At 48.7% G+C, this 15,683-nt stretch overlaps 1 protein-coding gene across 6 annotated transcripts in view; it reads right to left on the bottom strand.

Moving 5' to 3' along the window:
- Positions 1–15,683, bottom strand: part of LOC135234056 (cyclin-dependent kinase 17-like) — a 49,015-nt gene that overhangs the window by 32,634 nt on the left and 698 nt on the right. For 3 of the 6 annotated variants that reach the window (XM_064298180.1, XM_064298182.1, XM_064298183.1), the window contains exons 2-3: positions 8,476–8,637; positions 4,260–4,415 (exon numbers count right to left, since the gene is read on the bottom strand). In XM_064298180.1, coding sequence (XP_064154250.1) covers positions 4,260–4,415; positions 8,476–8,605 — 286 coding nt within the window. In that variant the 5' untranslated portion in view covers positions 8,606–8,637. Of the gene's footprint in view, positions 1–4,259; positions 4,416–8,475; positions 8,638–11,612; positions 12,146–15,683 lie in introns of those variants that run through there. The other 3 variants (XM_064298184.1, XM_064298187.1, XM_064298181.1) reach the window with 2 other exon arrangements.

The raw sequence follows: 15,683 nt of genomic DNA, 5'->3' as shown, positions 1-15,683 counted from the left end.
TCCACCTTTTAGTTTGGCCTGTCTCCAATTACTAATATACCATTAATCATAAAAACTACTTAGAAGGAAATATGATCCACCCTGCTCTGTCCTCTGTCTCCCCCTCCTGCTCAATGAGACTGATGAGTAATCCTGCTCTGAGAGAGAGAGAGAGAGAGAGAGAGAGAGAGGCTTCAGAGGCGGAGGGCTGAAGGGAATACCTCTCACTTTACAAACCTGTTCAGTGTGCAGCTGCCAGCCGGAGCCCCGGGTCTGCCCAGCAACAGGAGGGAGACCCTGTGCAGCAGAGACTGTGCATCAGTATGGACCTGCAGACACTGTGCAGCAGCGTGGACCTGCACAGACACTGTGCAGCAGCATGGACCTGCACAGACACTGTGCAGCAGCGTGGACCTGCAGACACTCTACAGCAGCGTGGACCTGCACAGACACTGTGCAGCAGCATGGACCTGCAGACACTCTACAGCAGCGTGGACCTGCACAGACTCTGTGCAGCAGGCTGGACCTGCAGACTCTGTACAGCAGGGTGGACCTGCACGGACTCTGTGCAGCAGTGCGGACCTGCAGACACTCTACAGCAGCCGTGGACCTGCACAGACTCTGTGCAGCAGCATGGACCTGCAGACACTCTACAGCAGCGTGGACCTGCACAGACTCTGTGCACAGCATGGACCTGCAGACCTCTACAGCAGCGTGGACCTGCAAAGCTCTTGCAGCAGGCTGGACCTGCAGACACTCTCACAGCAGTGACCTGCACAGACTCTGTGCAGCAGGCTGGACCGCAGCTCTGTGCAGCAGGGTGGACCTGCACAGACTCTGTGCAGCAGGCTGGACCTGCAGACTGTGCAGCAGCGTGGACCTGCACAGACTCTGTGCAGCAGGCTGGACCTGCAGACTCTGTGCAGCAGGGTGGACCTGCACAGACTCTGTGCAGCAGCGTGGACCTGCAGACTCTGTGCAGCAGGGTGGACCTGCACAGACACTGTGCAGCAGGGTGGACCTGCACGGACTCTGTGCAGCAGTGCGGACCTGCAGAGCCGCATTTCGCTTAGGCATCAGCCACGGCGGGGGCCGCGGGGACGCGCGTGTGAGCCGGGTGCTCCGGACAGGGCCCCGCCCAGCTCACAGAGCAGGCTCCTTACAGCACGGGGCCACTGCATTACCAGAGTGGCACTCGGCTGGATGAATATGAAATCCATCAGGCAGCAGCAGCTTAATGCAGCGCATGGCTCAGCTCCACGGCATTACATTAAGACCCTACGGACCGGGCCTGACTGACGGACTCACAGCACACCGTCAGCACGGTCTCTTTCTGTGACCGTGTGACCGCACACGGAAGGCTAGCAACAACTGACCGTAAATACACAAAGACCATAAAACACGTCTCCACATGAAAGGAGCAAATAAAAATGCATAAATCACTTCAGTAAAAATACATTTCTGACTAATGTTTCCAGTCTTGAGTACTTAAAAGAATGAAAAGCGTCTTAATTAGGAGCTCGGCGAGGAAGTGGCCGGGGGGGATAGCATCCATCATGCTGATCCATTAGCTGTGGACGTGAGCGGACTGCGGAGGGAGGGCAGGGTGAGTCAGCAGCAGCCACAGCGCAGGCCTCCTCCATCGACAGCACCTCCTCCTCCTCCTGCTGACCCTCAAACCTCCTTCACAAAGGTCTGCCCCCACTCCCCCAACTCCGACACACCGGAGCGGGCACTCGCACCTTCCTCCTCTTTTACTCTCCTCTCTTTTCCTCTCTCCTCAATCCTACGCTTGTTCCCCTCACTGCTTTCCGATGGTCTCGTGTGAATGAAAGACAAGATTACACCAGAAATAAGGTTCAGAAAGAGGAGCTTCATATTTTAATAATTATGTCACTCACCCTGGAGACAACCCCAAGTGACTGTTCAACCCCTACGGTCTATGATTCAACCGCAACCGGTTTCAAGAGGCCTGACAAACAAACCTCTCAAGACACCGAAGCCCCTGAGAGGTTCCCGAAACGCAGAGCGGGGTGTGCGTCCTGAGCTGGGCACGCCCGCGCGGCCTCCCACGCGCCGGCGTGTTCCGCCAGGCCCCGGCGCGCCGTGTCCTCGGCGGCCCGGACCGCCCCGCCGCGGCGCTACACACGCTCGCGCCCACAGGCGTCTGCCCGTGGAAAGCAGGGGAAGAGGCATCCTCCACGCGGTGAGTCACATAGCCTGGGCACACACATGAGCTAAGCTCAGCCTATCCCTAAACCTGTCATGCACTTACTCATCCAGCACGGCGGGGGAGGAAGGTACAGCCTGTTACTTATTGACAAGGCATGACACATTAAGCCGTCTGATTAACCTGTGTGGCTCAGACACTGCGGCTGGTCTTGCTTTGTTCCCTGTTTGGGGTGCTGCCACACTACACACTTCCTGTAGAAGTCTGTGTAGCGCTCTTCAGCCCAGGCCTTTACCCCGGCTCTCCCCTCTCAGCTGAAATCCGTAACTTCAGTGGCCTTGCAGGAACCTCCCTTCAGCGCCGAGGCCACAAATTGCCTTTCCGCCCTCACTTTCAAGTAGCCAGCAATCATTTCTGCCAGCGCAACAAAAACTAGTCAAGAACACTGAAACATAAGACACGGCAGCGTACTTTTGAGATGTGAGCAGTGGTGCCACCACGGCCTGTAGATTACCTGTGCCACCAAGTTACAAACAGCATTGAACAGATGTTACAAATATTTTTTTTGAACAGAAGCTAAATAATTTCCTATGATATGCTTCCCTGAATGTCAGGCAGCCTCAATGAGCATGCTCAGTACGCATCCTCTGCAGCAGGTTTCCAAACCATCCTTTTTTCTCTTCAGTCGATACACAAAATGGATCCAGGAAACAGGCCTCCACAGCAGGCAGCTTAAGCAGGAGCTCGGACACTGTGTGGGGAAATTAGGGCAGGCATGGGGGGGGTGAGCTCTCCAGTTCATTTCCGCACTTCATTCTCATTAAAAAAAGACCTGGCACTCACTCTTCCTGTCCTGGCTTAAGCTTCCTAAAAAAATATTTCACTGCATCACTATTTTTATTCAATTAAAAATTCATGAGCGAATAGGCAGGCAGGCAGGCAGTCCTGGAATGCACCTGATTCTAAAGTATTTTAGGTTGTGGTGATTCAGCAGGTTTTGACAGCGATCTGAATCAGAACTGAGAGTAACCATCTCCCCGATAATGAATATTCAGAAGCACCCGCCTTCACTGCTCTCACCCTGCAGTGACCGAACACCTGATGAGACGTACTGACAGCGAGGAATCTTGCTGGAGAACGCCGTGTCTTTGAGTCTACAGGGTAGGCAATCTGAGATTTCCACTCAAAGCAAACCAACGTCCCTCCGCATTCAAAAACAGAAATACGAGGAAAGAAGATGTCTTTTCAGCTGCAAGGCAGACCCCATATGATGTCACAGTGCCATGTGAAATTGCACAGATATGCCATTACTAGTCTGGCTGAAACATTTTATATGACGTCTGTTGAATTTCCATCTATATCTGCATTGGTTCACACAGAAAAGCAAGCAAATCTTATGTAGGCAGAATAGCAGGCTGAGTTAAGGCAGCTCGATTTAAAATTCAGATATACATGTGAAAACGACACAGGTGCCGTCGGCTTGTGATCTGCTACAAAACAAAATGACTGATAGCAAAGTCACTCCAGAAATGTCCCACTGTAAGGACTACTGCACTGAGCTGTGTGTGAGAGGGACACTGCTGACAACACCACAGCGGACGAAGACACTCAACATCCGCAGGAAGCGAGCACCATATGGACGGGAGGATGAGAGAGGGAGAGAAAAAATGAGGATAAAGAGTGCAGATGGACAATGAATGAGAGAGAGAACGAGCGAGGGAGAGATTAGCGATGTATAGGCGATCAAACACATCTGCACGTTAGGAAGTAAAGCGCAGCACAGGAAGTGAAGTAATTACAGTCCTGCGGACCTTCTGTGCAAATGAAATGCGTGTGTGACAGAACCGGGGACGGATAAAATGGGACTTCAATCCACAACTAAGCTTTTAGCCAGAGTAGTACCGGAACTACTGCCAATAACAACGACAGCGTGCCTTTTTCAAAACTTACAATAACGCCAGACATGCTGTCATAAATCCATAACTCATTTGTATAAATGGCACAAAGTCACGCAGTAATTTGAGAGAGAAAGAGAGAGAGAGAGAGAGAGAGAGAGAAGTGGAGAGAGAGAGACACAATGAGAATGAGAGAGAGAGAGAGAGAGAGTCACCGAGAGATCCGGTCCTCTGCAGGGCGAGATAGGGTCTCTCCAGCGCCCCCCCGAGGTCCCGGTGCAGGGCCGCCCGCCCCAGGTTACCCGCGTAGTGACGCAGGAAGGAGGGCGCGCTGTGGGATGGAGGGGGGCGGGCGGGGCACACCATCGGCTCTGAGAGAGAAAGGGGGAGAGGGCAAAAACACAGGGAGGGAAAGACAAGGAAGGGAAAGAATAATAAAAGGACAAGGGGATGAGGACAGGAGTGAAGGAGGCCAAGAGAAAGGAGATGGGGCGGAGGTATGAAAAAGGACAGGGAAGACAGAGAGAGATAAAGGAAGAGAAAGGAGCACCGGTCACAAATGAAACAACCTGAGGATATGAGGCACAGGCTGCACAGGTAATAATGAAGATATTAGGCACAGGCTGCACAGGTAATAATGAGGATAAGAGGCACAGGCTGCACAGGTAATAATGAGTATAAGAGGCACAGGCTGCACAGGTAATAATGAGGATAAAAGGCACAGGCTGCATAGGTAATAATGAGGATGTGAGGTATAGGCTGCACAGGAAATGATAATGTGAAGCACAGGCTGCACAGGTAATCATGAGGATAAGAGGCACAGGCTGCACAGGTAATCATGAGGACAAGAGGCACAGGCAGCACAGGTAATAATGAGGATGTGAGGCACAGGCAGCACAGGTAATGATAATGTGAAGCACAGGCTGCACGGGTAATCATGAGGATATGAGGCACAGGCTGCACAGGCAATCATAAGTGAGTGAAGCACAGGCAGCACAGCTAATGAGGATAAGACGCACAGGCTGCAGCGGTAATCATGAGGATGTGAGGCACAGGCTGCATAGGTAATCATGAGGATGTGAGGCACAGGCTGCACAGGTAATCATGAGTGAGTGAAGCACAAGCTGCACAGGTAATCATGATGTCCATGCATGTGCTCTCATAGTTCACTTTGTGTTATTTTTTAGATTATTTCAGTTTTCGTGTTCTCAGTGGGCCCAGACAGCTTGTGTGGGCAATGAGGGATATTTTGGTACTTACAGAAGATTCTAAGGACCTGCTGATTTTACAGTGTCTGGTGTAAGGCATTCTGAGCTTGTGTTCTAAACCAAGCAAGAAAAGTACCCTTCAAGTTACTCCAAGGCAGCTTGTATAGTTAACAAAACATCCTTCAGTGCACATATGAACTGTCAACACACTGAAACAATAGCAAAAATACTCACTAGAAAGTGAACCGTGACTTTTCCTAACACACTGGGCATGACGCAAAGGGTTATCTAAATCAGGGAGTGATGTCACATGAGATGAGCCTTCAAAACCAAGCCGGAATCCCAGTGGGGCTCATCTCCGTGACGACCTCAGCACCTGCCGGCACGGTCCACTCTTCGCTGGGTGTGACACGCCTCTATTACAGAGTCTGGGAGCAGGGCCCGCCCACTTCACAGGCCCCGGCTGCCCTCTCGATGGGCTCTGGAGTGGGCTGGGCCTGCAGGCGACAGCAGGCTGGCATGCTGGAGAGCGCCTCTCAGCCCAGGCCAAAAACAACACCATCGACCCGGAGAGCGCTCAAAGGAGACCAAGCGCGCCCAACACAACGGCAGTTCCGCAAGCGCGGCAGAATTCTGCTAATGGCGAGCCACGGCCGAGGCGCGGTCTCTTTCCGCTCGCTGCCCAACGAAGCCAAAATCCTGGCTCTGCAGACAACGCGACCAAGAGGGCGCTGGAATCGGAGCACATGATTCCAAACCTCGCCTCAAGCGCAATCTCAGAGGACTTCGGCTGATAAGACAGCTCGCCGCACCACTGCCTTCGCGTGAGAACGCCGGTTCCGGAGAGCTAAACTGCCAGAGCTACTGAACACGGCCGTGACAAAGGAGAAGATAAACCAGCGAGCGCTGAGAGTCATTTCTTTATCATGTAAAACCAAACAAGCAAACAACAAGCAAAGAAAAAGAGAGAGAGATTCTTCTGATGAGCGCAGAAACAGTTAAAGCCAAGTAATGGTGCCGACGAGCAAACCAATCAAATTTCTCCTGCCATGTGAGACGTGGACATGAAGCCTTGCAGGGCTCTAAAGATTCTGCTCATTTCATTCACAGAGTTCAAGTAGCTAAGCTTTCACATCTAGCATGAATTAAAACCACAAGGATTACATTACTGCTGAAGCACTTCACATTTGATAATCTGTGTGTGTGTGTGTCTGTGTGCATGCGTGTGCGCGCGCGTGTGTGTGCATGCGTGTGTGTGTGTGTGCGTGTTTGTGCGTGCACATGTGTGTGTGTGTGTGTTTTTCCTCTCTCTCACTACAATACTGATTACTCAGCATCTTTGCCCTTTCAGAGTGAAGCAGAATATCAATCCAGCACTACTGGAGGAGTCCCAAATCTGAGCCGTGACCACCCTCACCAGAGACACTGTGTTCTGCAGACCCTGCCCCATGCCATCCTGCCCCAACCAGCTCTAACCCACCTCACCCTGCCCCACCCTACCCCACAGCCACACCCTTTCTGCAAGGGCACCCATCCACTCAATCTCTCACTGCGCTTCCAATTAGCACCCTGACCGATTTAGGGGATATATTCTGCAACTTTAAAGCTAAGCAGCTTTATTAAACTGAGAGAGAGAGAGAGAGAGAAAATAAGGATAAGACAAAGGATATTTCAATTTAGTGCAGTGTTAAATATCCCTTAACTCTGCAGGCTGTGTTAGGAACAGCACCAATCTCTCTTCATTCATGAAGCCATTATTATCACAAGCCACTTCGAAGTAGCAAAAAAAGTAGATAATGAATACAAAAAGACACAAAACTGGTTGCAGCATACAAAAGCTGCATGAATTGTAAAACAATAGCCTGCACTGTAAAATCAAACAAGGGTGACAAGATTAAAGGACAACAATAAACAGTTGGCAAGCAAATAAGGAAACAAATAAAAGCTACTGCTTAGTCACTCAGTCTGATTTCTCTTCTTCTCTCTGGGAGTCAGACGGGTCAAACTGCTTGGGGGGGGGGGGGGCCATTAACTTACGTCTATGTCACTTTGAAATGATTTCTCCTGCTAGGTCTGTCATCAGGATAATCATTCAGATAGGCACACCAGCATAAAGGTTCTCTGCAGTGCCTTTCAATCACCACCAGAGGGTGACGCTGCCACCAACGCTGCTGTTTACGAGAGCACTGCACAAGCACACTTTGGACAGGACCATAAAACAGAGGTAGAGATAAACAGATCCGCCATCTGACAGTCGACAGCTGCTGATAGCACCATAAGGAAAGCAGTCAGCACTTCAGCCGGACCGTAAAGGGGAAAGGTACAGGGGCACGCGGTGATGTCATGTCTAACAAGTCCACACGCAGGCCGTCTGCAGTGAAGAGGGCCAAAACGCCGCGATTCCCGTCGCCTCACATTCACAGAGCGTCCAAAACCCAAATCGCTCTTCCTATCTCCAGAGCTTACTCCAGTGCCCCCGGGGTGGGGCCGTTCCTGTCACAAACACCATCAGGACGAGCAAATTATATCCAATTATTCTGTCACAACCGCCAGCCTTGAGGATCTAAGTGCCGACACAAGAGCAGCGGGGTAAACAGACAGGAGAGACACTCAGACAATCATGCAAGGACACCTGCCTCCGCCTCATCACTGTATGAGAACGCTACGCCCCCGCACGGCTACACTCTAACGATGAATCCTCTTCGTCCTACTCCTCCTCCTCCTCATGTCCCAGCACACAGCAGTGAAGGTGTTAGGATGAATGGTCAGTGCTTGCACTGATGACAGTGGCGATGGTGATGAAGATGATGATGATGATGTTATTGTTAAAGTACATTTAGCAGAAGCTCTTATCCTTAGCGATTTACACAACTTTTTTGCATTCCTACATAGCATCCAGCTGAATATACACTGAAGCATTTCCCTGAAGCAACTCATTACACTACACTGTCACGCATGTCAGTCATCAATCTTCATTTTGGTAAAATTTTTCCACAATTCATCATGAATGATCCACTAGACTGGTCTTTTCACAAACCATCGCAGCGCTTCTGTTCGTGAAACCGTGGTCACAGTTGGTGAACCATGGTCACGGGCTTACGGTACCCTGAGAACTCAAAAGCAGGCCTAGCGAAAAGCTCCACACGCCCGCTCCGGGTCGCCGCTGAAGCCTTTCTGACGGGCGTGAGCGTGGGCGTGAGCGTGCAGCGCGGGGCGGACTCACCGTTGTCGCGGGCGGCGGCGGGCTCGTCCAGGGTCATCTGCTCGGCGAGCTCGGACAGCGAGTCGTCCACGGGCCTGGCGCTACGCAGTGACATGGACAGGCGCCGCTTGATGATCTTCATCCTATCCATCCGGCCAGCGCCCCCAGTGGGCCTCGGCAGGCCTGCGGGGACAAGGCGCCGCCGTCACTCCGCCGTTCCCCCTCTTTCTTTCACCCATCCATTTTAATATCGCCGGCTGGCCCTAGCAGCAGTCCTCCCGTACGCTAACCTAACCCGGCTGTTTCTGCACAGCAAGCCGAGCAGAATCCTGAGAGAGAGCTGCTGCCATTTTAGAGGAGGGGGGGCACTGAGCCACAAACCCCCCCAACACAATATCATCATCTGTCACTTCATCAAAAATAAACAGCAGCCCTAACTATTACTCTCACCCCATCAGCCACAAGTAATCTTCAGTTATGAAGGACCGTTATCCCTCAGCTCAAACATAAATGACCACTAACAACCACCCACCTCATACAAACATTTGTACAGATACATACTATTTTTTTAAACTAATAAACAGAGTCAAAATAGGGTTTCTAGAGGTTTTGCCTTGAAAAAGTAGACATTCAGGGGACCCATCTCCTTTTTGGACCAAAGGCAAACTGTCAATTCTATCATAATTGAAGAATCTTAAGTGCTTTATGGTCATTAAAAGTGACACTTGTTCAGCTTGACTGAAGAGGGAAAAAAACACAACAGACAGGACATTTCTTTCTACTCCACTTGCAAAAGTCACATAGTTGGTGTTAAATTGCCCCTTAAGTGTTCTTATCTTCACCTGCATGGAAAACTCCATTACCCAGAGCGAAAAAACACAGCTCATAATTCAGCACAATTAGTGGATCAGAAGCACAGCAGTGCTGGCTGAAGAGGCAGCACCGGGTCCAAAGAAAGAGCAGTGACACACCTGGACTTGAACCCACAGACTGAAGGAGCAGACCGCAACACCATTAGCGAGGGGGGTGGGGGGGGGGGGGCAACTGTCTGTCGCCAAGGCATCGCATTCCTTCAGCCACACAGCTCCCCGAGCCTCTCAGTGCTCAGGGCAACGGCGTGCCCTCTTACCGCAATCCCCCTGAGAGCCCGGGCAACGAGACCCAACGCTTCCACAGAAAGGCAGAGAGGCCGAGGGAGGGACGCAGAGCCTAACCCCGCCTCCAGCACTCAGGGGGCCACAGAGGGCCCGGCCAGCTCCGGTAATGACAGATGACTGTCTGCGGCACGGGGGGGTCTGTGCTCTCTTCTGTATACCTGACTAAAACTGTCATTAGCGGCACGGTCAAGGAGACAGGAGGGAGGGGCACAGTTCCCACACACACTCAGAGAGCAAATGATGAGGCAGACTAAGAGCTGCCGTAATGGAGGACAGTGTACAGAGCACGGAAGGGAGAAATGGAACCAAAAGAAAAGTCACCAAATCGATTCTTTGCATAATGCAAACATTCAGAAGATCATGCTAAGATTTATAATGAGCAGAGCTGTGGCAATTAATATATTAATAAATCCAATTAACTAAGAAAAGCTTTGATCACCAATTTATTTCTGAGACACGAGGGAAATGGTGGGGGGTACATACTGAGCTGGGCTGCAGGCGATTCTGGGACCAGCTCCAAACTGACTCCAGGAGCAGCTGTACTGCTCCAGAGCAATAAACCTCTTACAATGAATATTCACACTTTTCAGAAGAAGTGCATTTAAACCGCAACGCAATGCAAATCGTACAACACATAACACTGATCTAGGTTTGTTTCAAGGTTCCAACTTGCATTGGAGACTTCCATTTCTCATTTGAGGTGTTCTTTTATATGTAAGCCAGTCTCGGGATGCCCTGTATGGCCATTCCAGGGGCCGATGTCAGTAGCCAATATTATTCTTGGAGCATCACCCGATCCTGATGCCAATAACGCCATTTTATATCACACAAATGGAAACTTTAATTAAGTTTCCACTATCATAGAAAAAACAAATTAGTATAGATGTCAGCTTATGAAGAAAAAATACAACAAATTATGACAAAATATTGAAACGTTTATACATTATTATTTATCAGACAGCATAAGTCTACTGAATCCCTGTATAGCTTCATTTGTATGTTTTGGTGGCAAAAATGTAAGAAAATATAATAAATAAAAGTTTAAGATGACTAAGTTGGATAGCTAAATGCTTAAGCTGCTTTTAGTGCGTGATATTTTCACTAGAATTGCAGCATCATCAGTGCATCAAACACGTAGCCTCTGTAGCGCATGTATGCATCATCATATCAGCCAGAACATCAGCACACAAGGCCGAAACTGATAAGTGTGTTTCTAGTGTTATCACTCAACACCACCATGACCCCAATATTACAGTGCATCCCTACAGACACCTGAAAATATTTTCCCCATCTGAACATTTCTGCATGTGGTCATTGTGTGGCCTGTATGTCTATGCTTAAAGTAAGGTTTTAAGCAAGTTATATAATTCATCATTATTTTTATCTTTCATACATATTTACTGGCTGCACAAAAGCACCATCTGTGCCGCCATTAATCAGGCAATGATGCCTTTCTAATTAGCTCCAAAAAAGAGCGCAGTTTGTTAAACTGATTAATAAAAGGAAAAGGCAGCCAAACGTGTTGCATGCCATATACGTGTGTATACATCCTTATGGATCCTAATAAACAACATGCAGACGAAACTGAAAAGTATTCCCTTGAGAAAAGTGGGACATTTTCAGAGCGGTTTCAGATTCACACTGAAGGCCAGGACCCAGTGCTGAGTTTCCCATGCATATACCCTACAGTAGTTTCATTTAATGAATACTATATAATAAACCAGGATGGAAATGAAACAATGAGAAATAAGCTATCGATACAGGTGTATTGCCATATAAAGGCTTGTACGGGCTACACACAGACTCTCTTAGCAGTGCGAAATCCACTTACCACCTACCTTTTCCTGTATTGCCATTTCAGTGCCCCAAACTAAATTAAAGTGAAATGGCAAAAGTCAAAGTTGGCTACTATACTAAAATCATCACCTGGAGTTATTAAGAAGCATTAACTATAATAATCAGCTCATGCAAACGCACCATGAAAAAACAATCAATTCCTACCTGACAGCAGGGGTATCTGGTCAATTAATCAAACATCATTACTGCACGCTACCAGTTTTGCTTGCTTAAAGACACGGCCCCCATTCACCACAGCTGTTCCCTTACAAAGCCGTACTGCAGGCAGGATCCTCTATGTACCGATCGATATGCTACTGATGTCTTCTCAGTGTCCGAGAGTATCACTTCAGACTGCTTTACAGCGCGGCCCCCTCTGCTTCAGAGCAGATCAGCCCGGCTCCTCTGCAGGCTTCTGGGAGGAGAGAGGAGCCGCAGCAGCTTGGGCGAGAGAGAGAGAGTGAGAGAGAGCGAGGACACTGCAGGGAGGCTCGCTCGCCCGGATTCCCTCTCTCAAAGGGAGGACACTTCAGGATATTTCAGTCTGCTCTAGTTTCTGCTTATATAACTCCACACCGCTCTCACCCGCAAGCATCTTCACTTTCACTGCATAGACTTAGCAGGGAAGACCAGCCTGCACTTTTTCCATTTAGGGAGCAGCGAACCACTGCTTATTATGATAAATTCAGCCAGTCAGCCAGTCCGTCAGTGGTGAATATATTAAATATGATAGCATTCCCCAGAGACCCAATCACGCGGATGGTGTCAGTCTGTATGCATGAAGAAAAAGACAAGAGAAGGGAAGCAGAGCTCATGTTTTAAGCTAATCAGACTTTCGCACCCCTCCGGTGGCTGTGTTTGTGACGGCTCACCACAGGTTAAGTGGGCACCCACCGCTTTGGCTCTGCTATGCATGTGGACAAAAAGATACATGCGCATGAGCGCCAGGGGGCTTAGGGACTTCAGCTCATTACCTTATCTTAATTTGCAGAGGCTCTGTTAAAACAACACGGGCACTGAGGTCTAATTCCTGTCACCCCTCTCCAAACCCAGATCCCCCTAGCGCGGGTGTAAACATGGACTCCGGCGAGCGACACCCACGCAGATCCCCGCGCGCTGCTCCGGCGTTCCTTCCTTTGCGGGCAGGACGTGATGCAATGGCGGCTCCGGCACGCGTTTGACACGCGTGTGCCGGAGGTGGGAGCAGCTGCAGAAAGCCGACGAGGGCGAGGGCGAACCGAACACTTCCGCGTGGTCCGTGGCGCCCGGCGACGGCGAATGGGGGTGCACTGCACTGCGGTGGAGCGAGAGCAGCGGCAGAAGGAAGGAGGACGTGCGAGAGGACGCGGTACAGACAGATGTAATCACACACATTAGTGGCCAGTCGATGAAGGTTCCCCAGGGAGATGTTCTGCTCCGAGTCGAACCTCTCTTCCGACCTGCACACCCTCCCTGTACACCGAATCCCTTTGTCCGACATCTGCCCCTCTCTCATTTGTTTACTCAACACACTGTGGGTCTACGGCACTAATTAAGCACTTCACTTGATCATTCTAAAAACAGAACAAAGGCATCCCATTGTGTTTGTTTACCCAGGCTGCCAAGCACATAAGAATATAACGAATAAACAGCTTCTCTTCTGTGTGACCATAAATGCCTCTCCTGTACTGGTGCTTTAGTCCCATAAGCACAGTGCAGTTGAGGGGGGGACGATGTATAAAAAGCTTAAATCTGATGGCATGCACTTTAACCTCATATTCATAATTTCTTTTCAAATACAATGTGCTGGAATACAGAGCCAAAACAACAAAAAAATGTGTCACTGTCCAAATACTTGCGGGCTGCACTATAGCAATGGGATGTGTGAATGACAGGCAACATTCCTCGTAATGTTTCGTCAATGTTGGCAGTTGACAGGCACTCATAAAAACTCACAGATGCAGACATCATATATTGGATAAAAAGCTTGCTGTAGAAAGGGGAAATATATTAATGCTGTAAAATAACTTTTAAAAATGGCCTCACTCTTTTTGAAATTTTGAAACGAGAAAATATTTTTTTCAAACTGTACAATCTGTGTTTGCTTCCTCATTTATGTAAGGGGGAAAACAGATGGAGCTTTTGTAATTTTCATCCATCGGCTAATCAGAGCTAAATTCACAGGAGATTGTCTCAGCTCATTAAACAAGGAGAGGTGAGCATGCAAGTACAACATTAACAGGGAACAATGCCAGCTTGCTCTTTCAAAACCAGGTTATTTTTCGGTATGCTGGCATTTGGGGTTGCTAGGTTACCACAATCTGCAGTCTCTCTGAGGCAGAGGGAACATTTTTGCATTCACAGCTGCATTTCCAAAATGATCAAAAGTCACTTCCACAAAACGACATCTGGAAAATCCTGCAGCCATGACTGTGAGCTACTAACATCCATTAACCAACCACAGCGGACAACTTCAGCCCTCCGCACGTCTCTCTCTCTTTCACACACACACACACACACACACACAATGTGGAAAAGAGCATGGATACCCTGTGCCACTCAAAGCCCTGATGGGTGCAGTAGCCCATGCAAGGCACCGGAATGAGTCATGTGCTGTCAGCTGTACTGCAGACTCCATCTTTTGCTTTTCTTCTCCCTTCCTCCCTCCCTCCCTCACACACACTCTCTCTCTCTCTCATTCTCTCCCTCATTCTCTGCCCTTCGGGATCATCTGCTTTCTGCTTCTCTCATTCTTTGTCTCAGCTTCGCTTTCTTCTCATCCTTGTCCCATCCAACTCATTTAATCTGAGAGGCAGCCAACCCCCCCCCCCCCCCCCCCCCCAACTCCACTCTGTCTAGTTCTGAAGCCTTGAAATATTCAGGGATATCTATGGTGGGCAAAGACAAACAGTGGAACCCCCCCCCCCCCCCACGGAGCAGAGAAGCAGAGAGTAGGTGGCTTACAGAAAGATGCAAGAGTGATCGAAGACAGAGAGATAAGGAGAACTGGAGACTTACAGAGGACTAAAAGAGAAATAAAGTTTTGAAGAAAGCAGGGTGAGAAGAAGGAAAAACAGCAAAATAAATGAGTATGCAAGAAAGAAAGAGTATGCTTTTTTGATGGCCACAGTTTATTAAGCTCTTTGTTGCCTGTAAAATGAACCAACTGAGAATATGGCTAAGGAGACAAGAGTAAACATGGGATACAGAGAACAGACTGAAATGGAGGTGCAGCTGGGTCTACATGGGTTCTGATATCTCATATTTTGTCATAGACGGTATAGCTATGTGCGAGTGTCTATAGCTATGCATTCTAAACAGGAAAATACAGGATCCGAGGACTGCACACTCACACACAGTTCTGCGGGTATGGAAATAAGTGCCCTTCCACTTGGACTCTGTTCTGTCGTCTCTCCCGTAATCACATACGTATGAACATATACCATTAATAACAGAATGCGTTCAGGGACGACCATTCTCGCCATTTCTCAATGCAAATCTACAATCACTAGCTAATAGGGATATGCACTTTTCATCAAACCCAACTAAATAATTCATTAAATCAATGATGTCTTCAGGTCAACCGGATGCCACCATTAACTATATAGAATCTAATTTTTTTAATTTCCATTGGGGAAATGGTGGTGTATGTTACTCAGTGTAATAGACTGATCATTCCATATTTTTATCACGCCAAATCTATGAAATACGGCTCTAGCTAGCTGTCGGTACAACGTTGGCACCATCGCAGTTAGAAAGCTGGGACACAAACACCAAGCAAACTAACCCAAGTACATACTAACGTAACGAGAATCGTTGCCATTTCATGGAAAGTTATCCTGAAGTCACGGCAGTGAAGTCATTATTTGTTCGGTAAGCTAAAATTAAAAAAGCAACCGAGGCCTGTGGTAATTGTTGCCGGTTCTCACCGTGTTTTCCTGCCTCCAATACAACCGGGGGTAGGCGGGTTAGATACAAAGTTAGACCGCCGTGATAATAAAATGGTAAGCGGGCAACCATAAAGAAACTGGCAACGATCGAGTTGGTTGAATGCTATTTAGACATACAGTCTCTTGGAAATTTTGTTATGTTTTGAAATGTGCTGGGTTTTAGCTTGCTATGTCGCATTTAACGTAAGCTAGCTAGCTAACGTTAGAAACTCTGGCTAGCTAAGTAGTTGTATGAACGCATTAGCGAGCTAGCTGGCTGTTAAAATGGCTACAGAAATAGTGAAACGGCTCTTAAAGTAGCTAACAA

This window comes from Anguilla rostrata, chromosome 11 (assembly GCF_018555375.3).
Source record: "Anguilla rostrata isolate EN2019 chromosome 11, ASM1855537v3, whole genome shotgun sequence".
Classification (NCBI taxonomy): Eukaryota; Metazoa; Chordata; class Actinopteri; order Anguilliformes; family Anguillidae; genus Anguilla; species Anguilla rostrata.
The sequence above is the reverse complement of the archived record's forward strand: the minus strand, read 5'-3'. Positions and strand labels throughout refer to the sequence as shown.